The sequence below is a fragment of the Phodopus roborovskii genome, unplaced genomic scaffold, assembly GCF_943737965.1.
Source record: "Phodopus roborovskii unplaced genomic scaffold, PHOROB, whole genome shotgun sequence".
Taxonomy (NCBI): domain Eukaryota; kingdom Metazoa; phylum Chordata; class Mammalia; order Rodentia; family Cricetidae; genus Phodopus; species Phodopus roborovskii.
The window spans coordinates 4,301,026-4,319,448 of record NW_026125052.1 but is presented as its reverse complement, the minus strand read 5'-3'; the positions used below and the strand labels follow the sequence as shown (position 1 = coordinate 4,319,448).

General features: G+C 48.7%; 1 protein-coding gene across 1 annotated transcript; it reads right to left on the bottom strand.

Annotated features, from left to right (window-relative positions):
• Nucleotides 1–976: 976 nt before the first annotated feature.
• Nucleotides 977–10,223, bottom strand: Mpo (myeloperoxidase). The gene is made up of 13 exons (XM_051190853.1): nt 10,127–10,223; nt 9,903–9,996; nt 9,438–9,613; nt 8,889–9,012; nt 8,656–8,785; nt 8,368–8,574; nt 7,350–7,668; nt 5,330–5,490; nt 4,031–4,286; nt 3,537–3,707; nt 2,612–2,849; nt 1,737–1,948; nt 977–1,104 (listed from the first exon to the last, which is right to left on the bottom strand). The coding sequence occupies exons 1-12, from the start codon at nt 10,200–10,202 to the stop codon at nt 1,744–1,746; spliced, it is 2,157 nt and encodes a 718-aa protein (XP_051046810.1). The 5' UTR covers nt 10,203–10,223; the 3' UTR covers nt 977–1,104; nt 1,737–1,743.
• Between the last annotated feature and the right edge of the window lie 8,200 nt (nt 10,224–18,423).

The following is an 18,423-nucleotide window of genomic DNA, read 5'->3' as shown; positions in this document are numbered from 1 at the left end:
TGGCTAATTAATTGACTAATTAAATTTACCCTTGCCAGGCCTGATGGTACAGGAGTATCATAAGGTCAATATTGACCCATGCTACATGGCAAGTTCAAGGGCAGCCTGGACAACTTACCAAGACCTTATCTCAAAATAAAAAAGGGCTGGGGATGTGGCTCAGTGACAGAGGGCTTACCTGGCATACACAGAGCCCTTAGTGCAACATCAGTGCCAAAGTGGGGGGAAGGGCTCTATAGGCAAAGACCAAGCAATCAGAGAGTCATTTCCCCATCTTTGGGGAGTGCCTGGGGCAGCCCTTGATCATAGCGTTGCTCTGCAACCCTCCCCACACCAGCCTTGGAGGAGGCTCCCGTCGTTGAACATCTCTCTCCTCCTTAGTGAGGTTAGGGTGAGACGTACTCGTCCTGTTGCTCCCTACAGTGAGCCTAGCTTTATCTCACCATCAGCTTCCAGGGGTCCTTTGCCACATGTGAAAGTGTGCCAGCCCATTACAGGCCAGCTCTTGACAAGGTCACTGGCCACACACACCTCCCTTCCCTGGACACTGAGGTCTGATCTCTTGAAACCTGGACTAAAGAGACATCTACCCCACTTGAGGACACCTGAGCCACTCGCTGTGCTAGTGGCCTCCACTCTCCAGGCAAAGCCTTTCCAGAACTCAGCTTCCGGTACCCCTGGATAGCACGTTGTCCTCTCCCCATCCCAGAGTCTGGAACAGAGTGGGCAAACAGTAAACATGGACTGGAGCAGGAAACAGATCTCAGGGCTTGGTTGTCACATTCCTGTTCCCCAGATTGGTAGAGGATGGATGTGAGGGATGAGGGTCTGCTCAGTGTGGCCTAGCTTCAAGGCTGCTAAGAACTAGCTACCCTCTACACATGGGCTAGCCAGGGAAGGGCTTCCCTGCACCATCACTGTAGAAATACAAGGTGACAGACCACACTGACTCAAGTTCACAGGCTGGAGGGACTCTGTCCCCGAGGCTGCAGCCTCTTCACAGGCACAGAACAGATTCTATTCAGTGATTTATTAGCGTAAACTTCAGGTATAAACAAATTGTACAGAAAAGCCAATGGCCTTAGTTCTTCTCCAGACAGACTCCTGTGAATAGTAAAAGAACAGAGTAAGGAAGGAGAAACTATGGGCTGAACCAGGCTGGCCTAGGCCCAGAACATAACCACATAGGAAAGTAGCTAACTGAATTCCTCCAGAGGCCACCACCTTGTTTCCGCTAACCAGAATATGGTCAAGGACTTGGCATTTGTCTTTTTGCCTCTGTTTCCCATGCCTAGAACAGTGCCTGGCACATAGTAGGTGCTCAGTGGGTGGATAAATGTAGGATGCAATAGGCCCTCAAGAAGCCATTTGTAAGGAAGAGAATTTTATTTGTAAGAAAGAGAATTCATACTTAGAGTAATTTGCTCAAATCACAGCACTATGCTGCAGAGTTTAGACTTGACTCAGTCTACTTGCTGCCTCCCATGTGATTGACATACATATGGGTACATGAAACATTGCCCATGATCACAGACAATATGCACATGGAATGCTAATGTAAATATGTTGCACATGCAGTGATTGCATCTATGCAAACATGCATGTGCACACACAAGTGAATAGCCAATAATTTCCTTTTTCATCTGGCATCCACAGGGAGGGCTTCACTTAGGGAAGAGTTCTCTGTGCTTCCCACTGGCCTACCAAGCACACCCTTCAGAATGGCATGTCCTTACCCAGCCTCTAAGCCTCCCTCCAGGAAGCCAGGTTCAGCCTAGGGATGGAGGTACAGTTGACGAAGTCTCGTGGGTATGAGTTGGACATGAAGATGTTGTTCTTGGACACTGAGGTGACCCCAGTGTTGTCGCAGATGATGCGGGGCAAGCTGATGCTGGCCAGGGCCCGTCTCTGCTGTGCACTGAACACATCTGGCTTCTCCCACCAAAACCTGCACAGGAGCATCAACAGCTCCATGTCTGAGGATGTCCCAAGTGAGAGTACCGTGGCCTGGGAGGACATCCCCTGGCTTGAGCTGCCTCCTGGGTGTGAGAAGGCCATGGAAGATTCTGCCCTACAGTGTAGGAGAGCTCCAGGAGAGCACAGAAGACAGTTGCAGGGCTACTTGGGTACGCCCCTCGCTCCCGCCCAGCAGTCCCTGTGTCACACATGCAACCGACCACAAGGGTAGAAGATAACCTGGTGGTAAGTGGGCTTTGTCCTCCTTGATAGGGACACAGTCTTATAGTATTCCCAAAGGTGCTGCGCAAGCTAGATAAGAACTAGACACAGAGATAATCAGGGCCAACCATGATGGAATGACATGAAGCGGGGACAGTGGGAGAAATGAACTGTGACTATCCCATGGTGACTGACAGCTCGTGGTAATAACACTGAGAAACCCAGGGGAAATATTAAGAGCGGCATTTTGGGACCAGCAATGGCTCAGTGGTTAAAGGCACTTGCCACCAAGGCTGGTAGCCTGAGTACCATCTTTGAAACTCACACAGTAGACCCACTCCTGTACGTTGTCCACGTGAGAGCTGTGGTCTGCAAATGCACCCCCTCCAGCCCCACGCGTGTGTGCCACCCTGCCGACCCACGGCTCCCTTACCGATCGCCATCACGTAGCTTCCTAAACTGAGTGCCAATGAGACAGGCAAGGAGTTGACCTACTCGGCCATTGGGCTCCAGGGGTTCGGAGACACCGCCCATCCAGATGTCAATGTTGTTGGGTGTGCCATACTGTGCCATCAGCTTCTGTGCCAATCCCAGGTTCTTTAGAACCGTGCCAAGCTCGCCCACTGTGCTGGGTTGTGGAAGCCCACAGAAGCGTCTCCAGGCATTGTATCCTGCATTGGGTCAGAGAACAGGTAGCAGTAAAGGGACCCTACACGGACCATAAGCAGAATGGACGCCTGAATGAATGACTGGCTCAGACCAAAGTGGACAGCTGGGAGTCTCCAGACTTCTCGTCATCTTTTCCCTTCTCTCTCACTCTGACGCAAGCCCTATATTGCCACAGATCTTGCCATACTCAAGCATGGAAACAGCATATTGTCCCTGAGAATAGCCCGATGCTTCTCTCTCTGACCCAGAGAGAGAAAGTGGGTCTAGAGGTGTGGCCACTGGTGCTTCTCCACAACACAGGCTTGGGCTTTGGGGTCAGGATGATCCAGATCTGTCACTAACTTGGCTACAGTACCTAGCCAGGCTCTGAGCCCCTCTAAACCCTAGTTTCCTAATCAGCAAAATACCAGTGGTACTCTCCTGACCTGGAGTTCATGAATGAGTCAGAAGGAACTGATGATGGAGACAGGTTTCCAGATCATAGAACAGAACCTTCTTCAGATGCTAGTGCAGGATATAAGAGTCCAGCTTGGGAAGAAGCCATGAGAGGCTGAAATTTGGCAATGGGGGCCTGGAAAGGGCGGAGCCTGGGCTCAGGTGCCTCCTGAGAGCTGGAGAAAGGGCTCTGTGCAGGGAAGAGAGCTATGCACCATCTGGGAGGTAGGATGAGGCTGGAGCTGGCCCCTCACCTGGGAGGCCATGATCCCTGCTGCGTTGCATGTTCAGAGCCGGCAAGTCCAGCCCAATCCTCATGACCTGCTCAAAGAGTCGCTCCCGGATCTCATCCACCACAATCTGGTTCTGGCGATTCAGCTTGGCAGGGGTGGCCATGAGGCCTCTGAGGATGGGGTCAATGCCACCTGGGCACCAGCAAGTAAGGTGAAAGGAAGGATTAGCTTGCTACCAGATACCAGGCACAGTCTAAGGGGTCAGAGAAGAGGTCTAAGCACGTGCAACACCTGAGGCCAAGGTGGCCCAGTGAGCAATCCTCAGCAGGTACTCTCTGACCCTAGGGTTCACAAGGTTGGGAAGGTCCTAGCCCTAGCCTCCTGGGGCAATGAGCTGCAAAGCCAGGCCAGATCCCAAAAAAAGGAATCGGAAAAGTTCTCCCCGGCCTAGCTCCCCACAGCACAAGCCACGCCATACCACCCTCAGCGGCCGGCCTCTCTCAGGTTCCACTCACCTTCCAGCACAACTCTCCAGCTGGCAAAAAAAACCCTGCTGAGTGGGACCCTGGGGTTGGGCCCAGTGGGCCGGTACTGATTGTCCAGGCGGAACATGAAGGGTTGGATGAGGGTGTGGCCATAGCGGAAAGCATTGGTGAAGACGTTGGCGATGCGAGGGTCTACTGAGTCATTGTAGCCTTGGTACCTGGGTAGGTACTTCCTCATGGCTGCTGGCCCTAACACCAAGGGCAGGTAGTCCCGGTATGTGATGATCTAAAACAAAGCCATTTGGAAGAGCTGTCTATTCACTCCTCCTTGCCGTCTCTGGCTTGTGGGATCACCCCCACCTGTCTAGGGTCAGGGATTTATATCCCACAGCCTTAAAACTTAACAGAGTGGCACCGGAAGACATAAAAAGAGCTCTACTGTCCCTGGCTATGTGACCTCAGGTCAGTTATTAAACTCTGTGAACAACTAATGTAAACAAGGAATAAATGATAGCATTGTCTCTCTCACAAGATCAAACAAGTGCCTTGTTAGTCGCTATAATATCACTTTTGCCTTTAGTTAGTAGTGTCTCATTTTTCATGGACAGCCAGGGAAGCTGAAATTACTGAGATTATTCACAGTGCCCTGCAATAGCCTGCACAGAGTAGGGCTTGGTGCAGGATTATAGCAGGACAGAGGTCTACTGTGGTCCCCCATGGAAGGGAAGCTGTGTGACAATCTTGCTCTGGATCCAAGGCTAGAATTGCCTCTGAGGCTAAAATGAAAACCATTTGGAGTGAATGTAAGCCAAAACCTCACCTTTAGCCCTTCACCTCTCTTTCTAAAATCAAACAAAGGTGTATGTGTACATGTATGCATGCATGATTGAGTGCATGCCTCTGAGTGTGTGTGTGTGTGCATATGTGTGTCGTGTGTATATGCACATTGTAGATAATTCTCGGGAGAATGGGAGTCACTAGAACATCAAATGATAGGAAACAGATGGAGAAACTCTGCGCTGGGGATGGGGGGGAGGGGAAGCACAAGATGATGACAAGTGGGTAAAAGAGCCAATAGTGACCATGATATTTCTGCTTAAGACTCTCTCTCCCTAGTAACAAACTGTAGAAGTGATCCCCGGGACCTCAGGAAAGAAGTCCTGGGAAGACAGAGGGAAGGAGAATGTACTTCTCAAGCACGCCTCATCTGCTAGTTGTTTCCATTGGGTTCCTACGAGCCTTACAGTATTATGGATAAAGAGGCCAGTGTTCAGCTGGGATAGTAATTTGCCCAGGAACGCACGGCCAGGATACTGTAGAAAAGCCTACCTGAACCATGGCTCCAACGATCTTTCGGGCCTCCTGGTAGAGCCTTTCCCCATTCCAGCGAGGATTCAGGCTCTTGAGCTGTGTGGCCAGCCGGTTATGCTCTCGAACGAAGAGGGTATGCATGGAGGTGAGCTCGGGCATCTCACTGGAACGCATGTCCCCTTAAGGAAGCAAAGTCTTGTCATGTCTGTGGTCCCTAGCCCCTGTGCAGCAAAGGCCTCCAGTGGCTCTCCTGTGCCTGCTCTCCACACACCATCCCACACCAGCCTCACATGTAAGCTCCAGGCTGACACAGGAACTTAGAAACACTGCTTGTCTTTCCTGCAGCCTTGTCCAATAGGCATCAGGTTTGACTTAAGGGACTCCTTAAGCACAAGGTCCAAGGCTTGTGCCTTTCTGTATTTTACCCTTACACACACACACACACACACACACACACACACACCATGCTTGCACACACCACAATACATGAATGCTCCTGAGAACAAGCACTCAGCTTACTGTCTTGATTTGGTGTCAGCCAAAAAGTAGCATGCATGCTTTCTGCAAAAATTAGACTCAGAACCCTTCTCAAAACAGGACCCCGGAGAGCCTCCGTTGTTTGAACATAGCTGTCAGTAGCATGTTTACTATAGGCAAATTGTAGGGCTTGTTGTGGAGGAGGAAAGGCACATCTAAGACTGTTCAAGGGAACTAAGGCTCTGATTTCTCTAGCCCTCCCTAAACCTTCAACAGGAAAGGTCAGAGGGTAAGCATTTGCTACAAGAGAAAACAATATCCCTGAGAGCAGCTTCTACATCTGATGAACAACCATGGGTCATGACTAGCCCAGAAGAGCATGCCACCCCCCACAGCACGCAGATCCACTTGTACACTGACCATGACTCTCTGCTGGGGCTTAAGGAGCCCTTAGAAGGGAGAGAGGCCAAGAAGAGACTTCTGCTGCCATTGTGTTTACATCAAAGCATACTGGCCTGGGCTTGGTGGCACACGTGTGTCATCCTGCACTTTCAGGATAAGATAGGAAGCTAGCCTGGGCTACAAAGCAAGTACTAGACCAGCTAAGGCTGGTTATACAACCCAGTCTAAATCATAGAGAAGAGGGATGGATTTCTGGGTGTGACCATAACACCAGCTCCAATCCCATCCCCAAACTATGAGATGCCTCCATTTGAAAGCCCATCTTCTGTCTTCCGAAGAAGCCAAATAACCAACAGTGATATTCTGTGATAGTATCCACTAGAACTTTCTGGGGTAATGAAATCCTCCTCCACTGCCCAGTAGAGGGCCACTAGCCCCTGGGTCTACTGAGCCCTTAAAATGGGGTTGCTGCAGAAACTATGGATTTAGTTTAAAATCATTCATTCGTTTACTTATTTATTTATTTATAATAAGACAGGGTCTCACTATGTGTAGATTTGAGTGTCCTGGAACTCACTCTAGACCAGACTGGCCTTAAACTCACAAATATCCTCCTGCCTCTGCCTTCCAAGTTCTGGGATCAAAGGTGTGTACCACCACACCCTACTAAAAATAATTAAAATGATTAAGTTACTATTAATAATAATTAAAATAATTAAATTAAAATAACCATGTGTGGCTACTGGCTCTAGATTGGACAGTATAGTTCAAAAGGGCAAGGGGACCACATTCTTCTTTGTTGTTTTAGTGCTCTGCCTGAAAAGGACAATGCAGATCTCCCCTTCTCCATAGTCTAAAGGAGAGAGAGAGAGAGAGAGAGAGAGAGAGAGAGAGAGAGAGAGAGGATAGAGGCTCCTTGGCAGCCCTGTGTCTTCATCTTAGGCTGGGGCGGAGGTGTGTGTGTGTGTGTGTGTGTATGTGTTTTGTTTTTTGTGGTTGTTGTTTTCCTTTCTGTGTCTATCCAGCTTGTTACCAAGGCAACTAAACTAATAAGAAGTTGGTGAGACCAGTGTCTCTCATTACTAACCCACAAGCTGCTCACATACAGGATCCCACAGGGAACACCTCTATGCCACTTTAGTCCAGACCCCAGGCTTACCTGCCAGGAAACAAGGAATGCGAGCAGAGCGGTTGGTGAGGAGACAGGGGTCATCGTGCAGGTTGTCAAAGGGCAACAGGGCCCTGCCATTGTCATGGAAGCGGGTATTGACAGCCAGCAGCCCGAGCTGGTTGGTGAGGTTGCGCAGCCTCCTGGCCAGGGGGTCCTCACTGCCATACACAGCACTGGCATCCACGAAGGAAGTGAGCGCGTTGATCTGGTTGCGAATGGTGATGTTGCTCCTGGTGCATGCTGGGCAGGAGCGGAAGAAGGGTATGCAATCCCGTTGGTTCTTGATTCGAGGGTCATTAGGTGGGATCTGTGGCAGAGAAAGAGGCTAACCTGACTTTTCTGGGTAAGGACAGTAGTTTGGAGTGGCTTATAAGCTGCTGAAGAGAACCCTGACCTCTTTACTCTCAGGAGCCCAAGCAATCAGTGGGCTCGGCCAGCAGAGATACTGAGGGTTAGGGGTGAGAAAGAACACACTGAACTGGAATGCAGAGATCCCCGCCTCTTAATCTTCCCTCCAGCTTCTGCCTTTCCTCTTGTCTGTCACCCTTCCCCTGTTAGTTAATCTTCTGTCCCTCAGCCTCCCCACTTCCCTCCCTACACAGCAGGTGTCTCCACCCTGCCCCTGACATGAATGCATGCATACACACACTCACACAGTGTGAAGCAGGGTTAGGGGAAAGCCCCTCAGAGAGGGAGAGAACATGCCAGTGCTCCTACACTTGGAGGTGTGAAGAAGACAGGCCAGGTCCTCATTCCAGAATTCTCCCAGCCTCACAAAGAGCCAGCCACCCCACGACCACCATCCAGGGCAATGTTAGGCTAAGGGCACATATTAGGCTGGGGCAGTGATACCCTGGTTGACAGCTGACTCTGCTGAGGGAGACAAGTATTGACTCTGGACCCAGGAGTCAGGACCAGCAAACGGGCTAGGAAGGAACCCTAGTTCACACAGAAGGGGTAGGGCCACTAATGTGAACCATCCTTGCTGGATGGAAGGAGGTAACACCTTGAGGGGGAAACACGGTGGCTGCTGCAGGCAGCTGGTTTCGCAGTTGAGGCCAGTAAAGAAGGTGGACCGGGTAGCTGGCTCAGGAGTCAAGGTTATATCGTGGTCCAGGAACTGTCCCCACTGCATGAACATGAGAGCACGCTGCTGGTCTTGCGTCAGCTGATCATTAGGGAAGCGCACAATGGCGTTGGAGACTGCTCGAGCCTGCGGAGACAGCAGGAGTCAGTGGACGCCTGGCTCCTGCACACCAGGCTAGACTCTTCTCCCTCTCTGTTGGACGCTCACCAATGGCACCATGAAGCCACCGCGCTTGACCTGGGGTGTCCAGCCGAAGGGCAAGGAGAAGCCATCTTCGTACTCAGCAGGCAGCCAGCGTGCAAAGGCGCGGTTGGAGGCCCCCAGGGTGGGGCTGCGTCTGCAGGGAAGCACAGAGCACTGACCTGAGGGCTCCGCCACAGGCAGGACCTGGACCCACTCACTGCACCGCACATCCTTGAACTCCTTGCTCTGGCCCGTACCTGTTGTTACAGTGTCCCGTGATGGTACGATACTTGTCCTGCTCCGGGCATGTCACCCTCACGTCCTGATAGGCGCAGCCACTTGACTTGGACAGCAGATTCAGCTGAGCAGGTGTGAGCACATCTGCGAGGGTGAACCAGGATCTTAGACCTGAGCCCTCCCCTGCCTCATTCCCTATGCTAGGCAACGTGGGGCTGAGGAACCCACTGAGGGTGAGTGTGGGGTGGGCTCCCTAGCTGGGAAATAGAAGAAGTGCTAGGTTACCTCTGAGACTCTTTGGAGCAGGAGTTCTCGACCTTCCTAAGTCCTCATGTTGTGGTGACCCCCAACCCTGACATTATTTTCATTGCCACTTCATAACTGTAATTTGCTACTTTTACGGGTCTTTCCTATGGTCTTAGGTGACCCCTGTGAAAGGCGTCGTTCGACCAGCAAAGGAGTTGTGGCCCACAGGTTGAGAAACCACTGCGTTAGAGGGAGAATTAGGGAGCATCGCGGTAAAAAGTTTCTAGGGCGCGAGGGGGTGGTGACTAAAGGGGTTACAGTACCGGTGACGTTGAAAGGCCCTGGCCACAGGGGCTGCAGCTTCCTCTTCAGCAGGTCCAGGGCCACGTGAAGATAGTCTGCAGCCCTCACAGCTGTTCTGGTGGCTGCCACTGGCTGCTTGAAGTAGGATATGAGTTCCATGGGGCTAGCGGTGCCACTTCGAAGACTCTGCTTGATGCTGCTTAGACAAGGGAGGGTCAGAGAAGGGGCACAGAGACACTCAGCAGAGCCCAGCCTGTGGTGTGCAGACAAAACTGTGTATAGAACCACAGAGCAAAAGTGGGTTCCTTTTGTCAAAGGCTATGGACCTGCATGCTCAGACAGAAGCAAGGCCATTGAAGTCGTTCTGATTTCACAGCATCACCTGTGGGTCCCCGTCCTTTCTATGAAGTCCCCGCTGTGTGTCCCTTCTCCAAAAGATTTGGAGCAGGCTCGCCCGGGGCTGGCTGGTGCCTGGCATTCCCCACCTTTCTCTCCGCTCTTTGTAGGCCTTGTCCACTAGATGTTTGGCCTCCTCCATACAGGTCAGGATCACTGAATTCTCCACTTCCCCCGGGATAGCTGGCCAGGGCATAAATCACAAGGTCAGGAGGGGGCCTGAAGCTCTTCACCAGGCCCCAGAATAAGGGAGGCCTGTCCAGGGGAAAGGGAGCCCCAGTGTACCCTGTCTCCCTCCTTTTGGTCCCAGTACCTGGAGTAGCAGCGCTGGAGGTCTGAAGAATGGTCAGAGGGGCCAGGAGGCCTGCCAAGGCCAGGAATAGCTTCATCTCTACAAAAGAGCCCAGCCCAGGAAGCGCCAGAGCATCTGAGGACAGAAAGATGGGAAAGGCTGACCACCCCTTGCCTCCCAAGCCCTCCTCTCAAGTCATACCCAGCCCTACCCCAGTGGGTCTGGTCAATAAGGAAGGCTTCTGTGAGGGAGGGATCTACAACCCAACCCACCCTCCAGCTGTAAGTCTGCAAAAGCTCAGCTCCACAGCTCACCTGAGGTACTGTCACTGCCTCTCACTAAAACTAGGCATATATGTCCTGGAAGCTGGGGGCGGAGCAATGCAAAAAGAGACCTGTCCCAAGGCTATATCCCCCCCACACCCCAGGGGGTTAGGGATGTATAGCAGGGATGTATAGGGATGTATAGTGTCTGGTATAAACATCAAAATGAAGCAATTGTACTCAGGCTTTGTGGTAAACAGTGACTGTTTTCTGTGAGCTGTTTTCCTGAAGGAGCTTTGCAGCCTTTGCTGCAAAGGTCTAACTCACAAGACCTTCTGGTAAACCAGGAAGTCTTGCACTATTGAGCACCGCAAATAGTGCACAATTAGAGGTGGAGGTTACAGAGTTGATATGCTCTTTAAGAAATTCACTGCTGGGAGTGGTGGCGCTCACCTTTAATCCCAGTACTCAGAAGGCAGAGGCAGGCAGATCTCTGTGACTTTGAGGCCAGCCTGGTCTATATAGTGAGTTTCAGGATAGATAGGGCTCAAAAAGGAAGAAGGAAGGAAGGAAGGAAGAAAGGAAGGAAGGAAGGAAGGAAGGAAGACAAAGAAAAGAAACACATAGATTAGGGCTCTGTTATGAGGAACTGTCTTACTCTGAAAATAACTTTTGTGTAACAGTCAATAAATATGCTTCTGAGAGGTTGCTTTGGGGGTTCAGTCCACCAAGGCCGACCCCCCCAACACACACTCCTTCAAGGCCTCATTGCATCCTCCAGTGTCTCTCTTCAGTCACCCCATGACTCACTTTACCAACAGGGATGCACAGAGGAACTCGTGGAGAAATGGAGGATGTGGGCAAGAGAATGGATCAGCACTCTTCCCAGAGAGCACAGACAGCTAGCGCCTCAGAGTGCTGGTTAACCTGAGTATCCCAGATTCCTTTGAAAACAACAAAATTCAGGAGACAAAAGTAAGGGGTTAGGGGGAGTTGTGTGACCCCCCCCGTAGGGGGAAGGGAAGTTGATAAGGAAAATGCATCAATGCTGACCCCTTAGGCAGGCCCAGAGTCACCCCCACTCCAACCCTGGAACCCAGTTCTCAGTGGGGCCACGGGAACAGGAAATCTGGCTGGAGACAGTTAGGCTTCACAGGAAGGAGGACCCTGGGGGCTACTGGCTCAGAGCAAAGGCAACTTCCTCTGTCTCTCCACAGCCCCTTCTTGGCTTCTGGTGGGGAGGGATGCATGTCTGCTTCTGGAGGGACCAGAGCTGATTGTGGTTAATGGTCAGTTGGTGATGCAGCTCAGGGCCTCTCCTAGACAAGACCAGTCAGTTAGGAATGATTCAGGACCGTTAGGAAATAGAAAAGGGAGAGTTTCCTCCTTGAGAGAGGCTAGCTGCAGAACTGCCATTCTCGATCAGGGAAAGTACAGTGTCTGTCCACCTCCTGGTACCTTCCTCAGGTCTTGGCTAGATTGGCCACCTTCTGGTCATCTGGTCTATGATAAGATTCCATCTTGGCTAAGGAACAAGGGACAAGGTTATGACCACACCCAAATATCTTCCCACTGTGTCCAGGGATACTGTCACCTGGGAAACTGACCCCAGGTTCAGGAGAGAGAGAGAGAGAGAGAGAGAGAGAGAGAGAGTCATTTTTCTGGTCATGCTATGTGTGAACTTGAGAATTGAGTCTAGAATTTTAGAAGCCTCTGAACATACATTTTTATGTATACAGTGTTCTGACTGCCGCATAGCAGAAGAGGACACCCGATCTCATAGATGGCTGTGAGCCGCCATGTGGTTGCTGGGACTTGAACTCAGGACCAATGGAAGAGCAACCAGTTCTTGAATACACTGGGCCATCTCTCCAGCCCTTGGATATAATTTTTAAAATCTACAGGTAACATCTTCATCAGTGAGAATCTAGAGGTCATGAATAAGCAAGAAACAAAAATAAATTGATCTGGAAATGCTGGCAATGCCTATAGTCTGAGCTCTTGGGAAACAGAGGCAGGAGGATCAGATGTCAGAGGCCAACCTCAACTGAATAGCTGACCTGAGACCAGCCTCACCTATATGAGACCTAGTCTCAGAAATAAAACAAAGTAAATAGAAAGTACTTATAATCAATTGATTTTGTAGTTGATTTTTTCAACAGTGTTGTTTTTCATATAAATAAGAAATGAGAGCAAAACTTCCCATAACTCTAGTACTCACCAATACTTTGATAATTTACTATCCTTTGTGTAGAAATACTGTTTCTCTTGAAAGAGTATTAAGAATAATTTTATATTATTTTATAACTTTTTGGCACAGGGTCTTATTGTATTGCCCAGGCTGGTCTTGAACTTGAGCAACACTTGCCTCAACCTCTGGATTACTAGGATCACAAACAAATACAAGCACCCAGACTGTCACAACTTCTTATAGGACTCAACAGTTTAGTCTACACACCTCCTTGTCAATTCACATGCATTTGTTTCATTTTTAAAATTTGTTTCATTGAAAAAATGGGGTACATATATAAACTGAAACTTCTCAACAGAGGAATCTCAAATGGTCAAAAGACACTTAAGGAAATGCTCAACATCATTAGTCATCATGGAAATGCAACTCAAGACAATTCTGAGATTCCATCTTACACCTGTTAGAATGGCCAAAATCAAAAGCTCTGATGACAGTTCATGTTGGAGAGGATGCCGAGTAAGGGGAACACCCCTCCATTGCTGGTGGGAGTGCAAACTTGTACAGCTGCTTTGGAAATCAGTATGGCAGTTTCTCTAAAAATTGGGAATCAGTCTACCTCAAGACCCAGCAATACCACTTTTGGGCATATACCCAAAGCATGCACACTCACACCACAAGGACATTTGCTCAACTATGTTCATAGCAGCATTATTCGTAATAGCCAGAACCTGGAATCAACCTAGATGCCCCTCAAGCGAAGAATGGATACTGAAAATATGATACATTTACACAATAGAGTACTACTTAGCCAAAAAAAAAAAAAAAAAAAAAAAAAAAACCAAAAAACAACGACATCTTGAAATTTGCAGGCAAATAGATAAAACTAGAAACAAAAAAAAAAAAAAGCCATCCTGAATGAGGTAACCCAGACCCAGAAAGACAAACATAATGTGTACTCACTCATAAGTGGATGTTAGGCATAAAGCAAAGGACAATGAGCCGACAGGCCACAACCCCAGAGAACCCAAAGAGAGACATGGATTTGCCTAGGAAGGGGAAATAGACCAAGATCTCCTGAGTAAATTGGGAGTGGGGGGGAGGCAGGGGAGAGGATGGAAGGAGGGAGGGGAGGAGGGAAGGGGAGTAGGAGAAAAATGTATAGCTCAATAAAAAATGGCAAAATACATAAATCAACTTGTTTCGTTTCATTTATGTATTTATTGGGTGTGTACGCACATGTGCGTGCAGTTGTCAGCGGATAATTTGCAGGTGTCTGTTCTTTCTTTCCATCATTTCTATCCAAAAGACGGGACTCAAAGCCTCAGGCTTGGTGCAGGTGCCTTTACCCACTGAGCCGCCCCACTGGCCCCTTTTGTCTCATTCATTTTTGCGTGTTTGTTTTGAGACAGGGTCTCTCTCTGTAGCCCTAGCTGTCCTGAAACTCACTACATAGAGCAGGTTAGCCTCTAACTCCTATAGTGATCCCTCTGCCTCTGCCTTCTGAGTGCTGGGGTTAAAGGTGTGCACCACCATACTGGGCACTATTTGCTTTATTTTTATGCCTGCAGACTCAGTATGAATAACACATGTGACTTATTAACTAACCATTTCTTGCTAGATACTTGGGTTGTTTCCAGTTTTCATGATCATGGGGAATAGTTGGAGGACCGTCCTTGGAGATACAGCTGTAGTCACATCTTAGGTTATTTCCTTAGGCAAGAAGTCTTACATTGGGGTCAGCCCTGAATGCCCTCAATTCCAACACTGGGATGCTGAACTTGAAGTCAGCCTGTTTGACATAGAGGAGGACCCATTCTCAATTTATTTTTTCAGAATATCTTAGCAGTAAAATTTAGGCTTGCACAATTTTGGGGTTTAGAATTTGTTGCCAAATGCCCCTCATGAGGACTACACACCAATCCTTCCAGCAGCCAAGCATGACAGCACCTGCTGCTCCCCATGGCCCTCATCAGCCCTTTTTAAGTGATTGGAAGGAAAAGACAGTTAATGGCTTTAAAAAAAAAAAAAAAAAAAAAAAAAAGAGACGATAAGAAGAAAGTCCAACAAGGAAATGCTGTTGTTGCCAAGGATACCAGTGCAGAGGCACAGTTCAGAATAATCTGTCAGGTTCGCTGGCTTCCAAGCCAAGACTCTTTATCTAATGGCCTCTGCTGACCTTTCGTCAGTGGCCTATTTAATGTGTATTTATTAAGTCCTTGCATATGCTGAGTGTTGGGCTGCACTAGGCAGGGAACACACTCCATGGAGTGAGGTGTAGGCCTTGTCCTCAAGGAGCTCACAGTGAGGGAGTCAAAAGACAAGCAAATGGCATCGTACACACCTGTACAGAGCTCTTAGGAAGCGTCAAAGCACCTGGATCACCTGGGGGGTCAGAGAGACCAAAAAGACTTCCTTGAGGGATACTTTATGTTCTCTCTTGAAGAATGTTTGGGGCTGATCAAATAAACACAAATTGGGAAGGGCATTCTGGGTACCCAAACCCCGGACATAGTAGACAACATAGATCATTTCAATGCAGGGGTAGAGTGGGCGCTGGATTAGGCTGGGGAGACAGGCAGGACCCAACATTCTTGTGAATGTTTGTGCTTAAGGGCCCAGGCAGCTCTGAAAGTCATGAAGCACGAGAGTGTTGGTCACCCAGGCAACACAGGGCTGTCACAGGGAGATTTCAGACCTCTAAGCTGAGAGCACTGTGGGTCCCCACCAGCTGGGAGCCTGGTCTTGTTTCCTTAGGCAGCAAGAAGCAAGGAATACCCCTGAGAAAGAAAACAAAATGCCTGGAGGCCTCCACCCACAGGCGGGGTGAGATCTCAAGCAGAAGCCTGTCTGCACCCCCCAGCCTTGTGCCTTGGGGTATGGGTTGTGGGCCCATGGGTGCCCAGGGCCTGGAGACACTCTGTGACTTCCCAATGATTCTGACCATTTAACTGTGCCACTTTTAAGGTCACTGCAAGGCCAGCAGCCTCCCTCATCCCTTTCTCCCTCCCCTTGCTAGGCCCTGCATATGTTTGGTGCTCCTACTCCTCTGAGAAATCGGAAGTTCAGAAGATGATGTCTCCCTGGGAAAAGGATCCACACAAGCATTGCCCCAACAATCATGCCTCAACCTCCTGTCCCAGAGAAGGTCTCGGGGGGGGGGGCACCCCTGGAACTTCGGCATCTCAGACTATAGTCATCATGGGAGGGAGCACCCCACCCAATGCATATGTCTCTCTGCTCCCCCTTCTCCTCCTCAGACTTTCCCAAACATCCCAGCCCTTAGTGTTTAGCCCAGCTTCCTGTGTGATAACTGGGCAGCCACTGCTTGCAAAACAGATCGCTCTTTCTTAACACTGTTTAGGAAACAGTTCAGTTTGAATTAGAGGAAGATTCGTGTGTGTGTGTGTGTGTGTGTGTGTGTGTGTGTGTGTGTGTAAGGGAATGCCTCCAGCAAGCTATGGAAGCTGGAAGCCACGCATTGGCAGTGGGGAGGCAAACACACCAATTGCAACCAACCTATAGGTAGCTCTTGCTTTGACTTTCTTCCTAATGTTCTTTCACTGAAGGTTTAAAATTGCATGAGGAGCTGAAGATAAGACTCAGTTGGTAGAGTGATTGTTTGCCCATAACACAGGAGGCCAGGGGGTCAGTCCCCAGCACTGCATGAATTGGGCAGAGTGTAATGCACCTATAATACCCAAGCTCAGAACATGGAAATATTAACTCAAGATCATCCTTGACTACACAGCAGAGTGGAGACCAGCCCTAGATACCTGGAACCCTAAGTCAGAGAAATTACAGATCAGGTTAAATTCCCCTATACAAGGATACAGTGACACACTCCCAACTTCAGCCACTTTTCTTCTCTCCTCATTTTATCTTATATTTCCAGACGGGGTTTCTCTGTGTCACTTTGTAGACCAGGCTGGCCTCAAACTCACAGAGATCGGCCTGCTTCAGCATCCCGGGTGCTGGGATTAAAGTGTGTGCCACCACAGCCCAGCTCCCTTCTCTCTTTAGACATAAACACCATGGTTATCTTAATTTGTCTCTCCAAACCATTCATTTGTGGGTCTGTGGGAAATATTTTTCCACAACTGACATCACTTTATGTATATTTCTCAGCAACATGTTTCTTGCACTCAACAACACATCTCATTTTGGAGAGTAGCTCAGTGGTGGAGTGCTTGGCTGACCAAAACCCTGGGCTCACTCTTCACCACTGAAGGAAGGAGAGAGGGATGGGGAGGAGAGGGAGAAGGAGAGGAGAAAATACTTCTTGAAGATTATGCCTCCTGTTACTAAAAAAAAAAAAAAAGAAAAAAAAAAAGAAATGTCACTCAGCATGCACAAGGCCTGCACAAGCCCAAGCCAGACAAAATCCCAGGGTGGGGAGGGGGACTGAACACAAGTCCCACCTTTAGTTGCTATTGGCAACTCATAGCTGCAGGGAGAGGAAGAGGCATTTCAATAAGGGCATGACCTTGGTTGGTAGGTAGAACATGCTCAAGAGTACATAAGCAGTACAAATTAGGCTCAAGAATTTTAAAAGAGAGAGAGGGGATGCAGAGTTGGGTGGTTAAGGAAAGGAACTGTGGGTCTGGGAGGAGTCAGGGGAAGAGAGATGATGATCAAATTCCCTTGTATAAATTTCTCAAAGAATTAATAAAAAACATTTAAAAACATCACTTTTTAAATTGTTGTGTAAGGGCTGGGGCCATGGCCCGGTGGTATATTACTTGCCTTGCATGTATGAGGCCCTAAGTTAAGTCCACAGTTTTGCCAAATGTCCTTGACTTAATTATTGCATTTCCTTCATTGGGCTGTATGGCTTTTATGTGATCAAGTTTCTCTTAGTAGAAGCTGACGTGTTTCCCATTATTACAAACAATGAAGTATGCACACATACCTGTTCTCTAGTGTAAAGAAGCTACAAGTTTTTAGCATTTGTGTTTTCACATTCTGGAGATGGAACCAGGGACTCAAACGTGCTAGGCAAGCGCTCTGCCGCTGAGCCTTGGTTTTGTGCATTTTCATTTTCTTAAGGGAAGGAGTATTCCACTATGTGCGTCCCTGCCTCTAAGGTGTTGTTTTGAATTTCCATTCCCTAGATATTTCCAAACTGCTCTCCGGTACGTTTTGCTTTCTTCTGGCAAAACTGGAACGGGATCACATAATATCAGTTTATTTCCATCTCTTGGATTACTAGTGAGAGTGGGCATACTTTTATTTGCATAATAAAACCACTGTGAGTTTTCTGTCTTGTTTTGTCCATTTTCCACTCGAATTGTCACTCTCTTTATTGATTTGTAAAATTAGCTCTGTGTAAATGGCAGTTCTTACGTAGTTGCCACTGGTGAAGAAAATATTTGCAACATGTTTTCTTCGTCTATTGCTTTTCATTTATTTTTCATGCCATTTGATAATCTTCTCCAGATTTTACTTTTTGTCGATATTCCCTCTTTAAGGTAATAAGCATATATTTTTGTGCATGCTTACAAAACCCTAACAGTTAACATCTAGGTGTTCCGGGCATATGAACAAAGATACCATAAAGATTTCTTCCTCCCCCCTCCCTCCCTCCCTTCTTTCATTTCTTTATTTCTTTATTTTGCTTTTTTGAGACAGGGTCTCACTACATGGCCCTTGGCTGGCCTGGATCTTACTATGCAGTCAAACTCACAAAGATTCTCCTGTCTCTGCCTCGAAAATGCTGGGATCAAAGGTGTTCGCCTCCACACCCAGGGAGACCTTTTAATACTGATCTGTCATTTCTATTTCCTCTACTCACTTTCCAAGGTGCCTCTTCCCTACCAGCCTACCCTGTCTCATACCTAGTCCTGGGACGCAGGAAGGATGCAGAG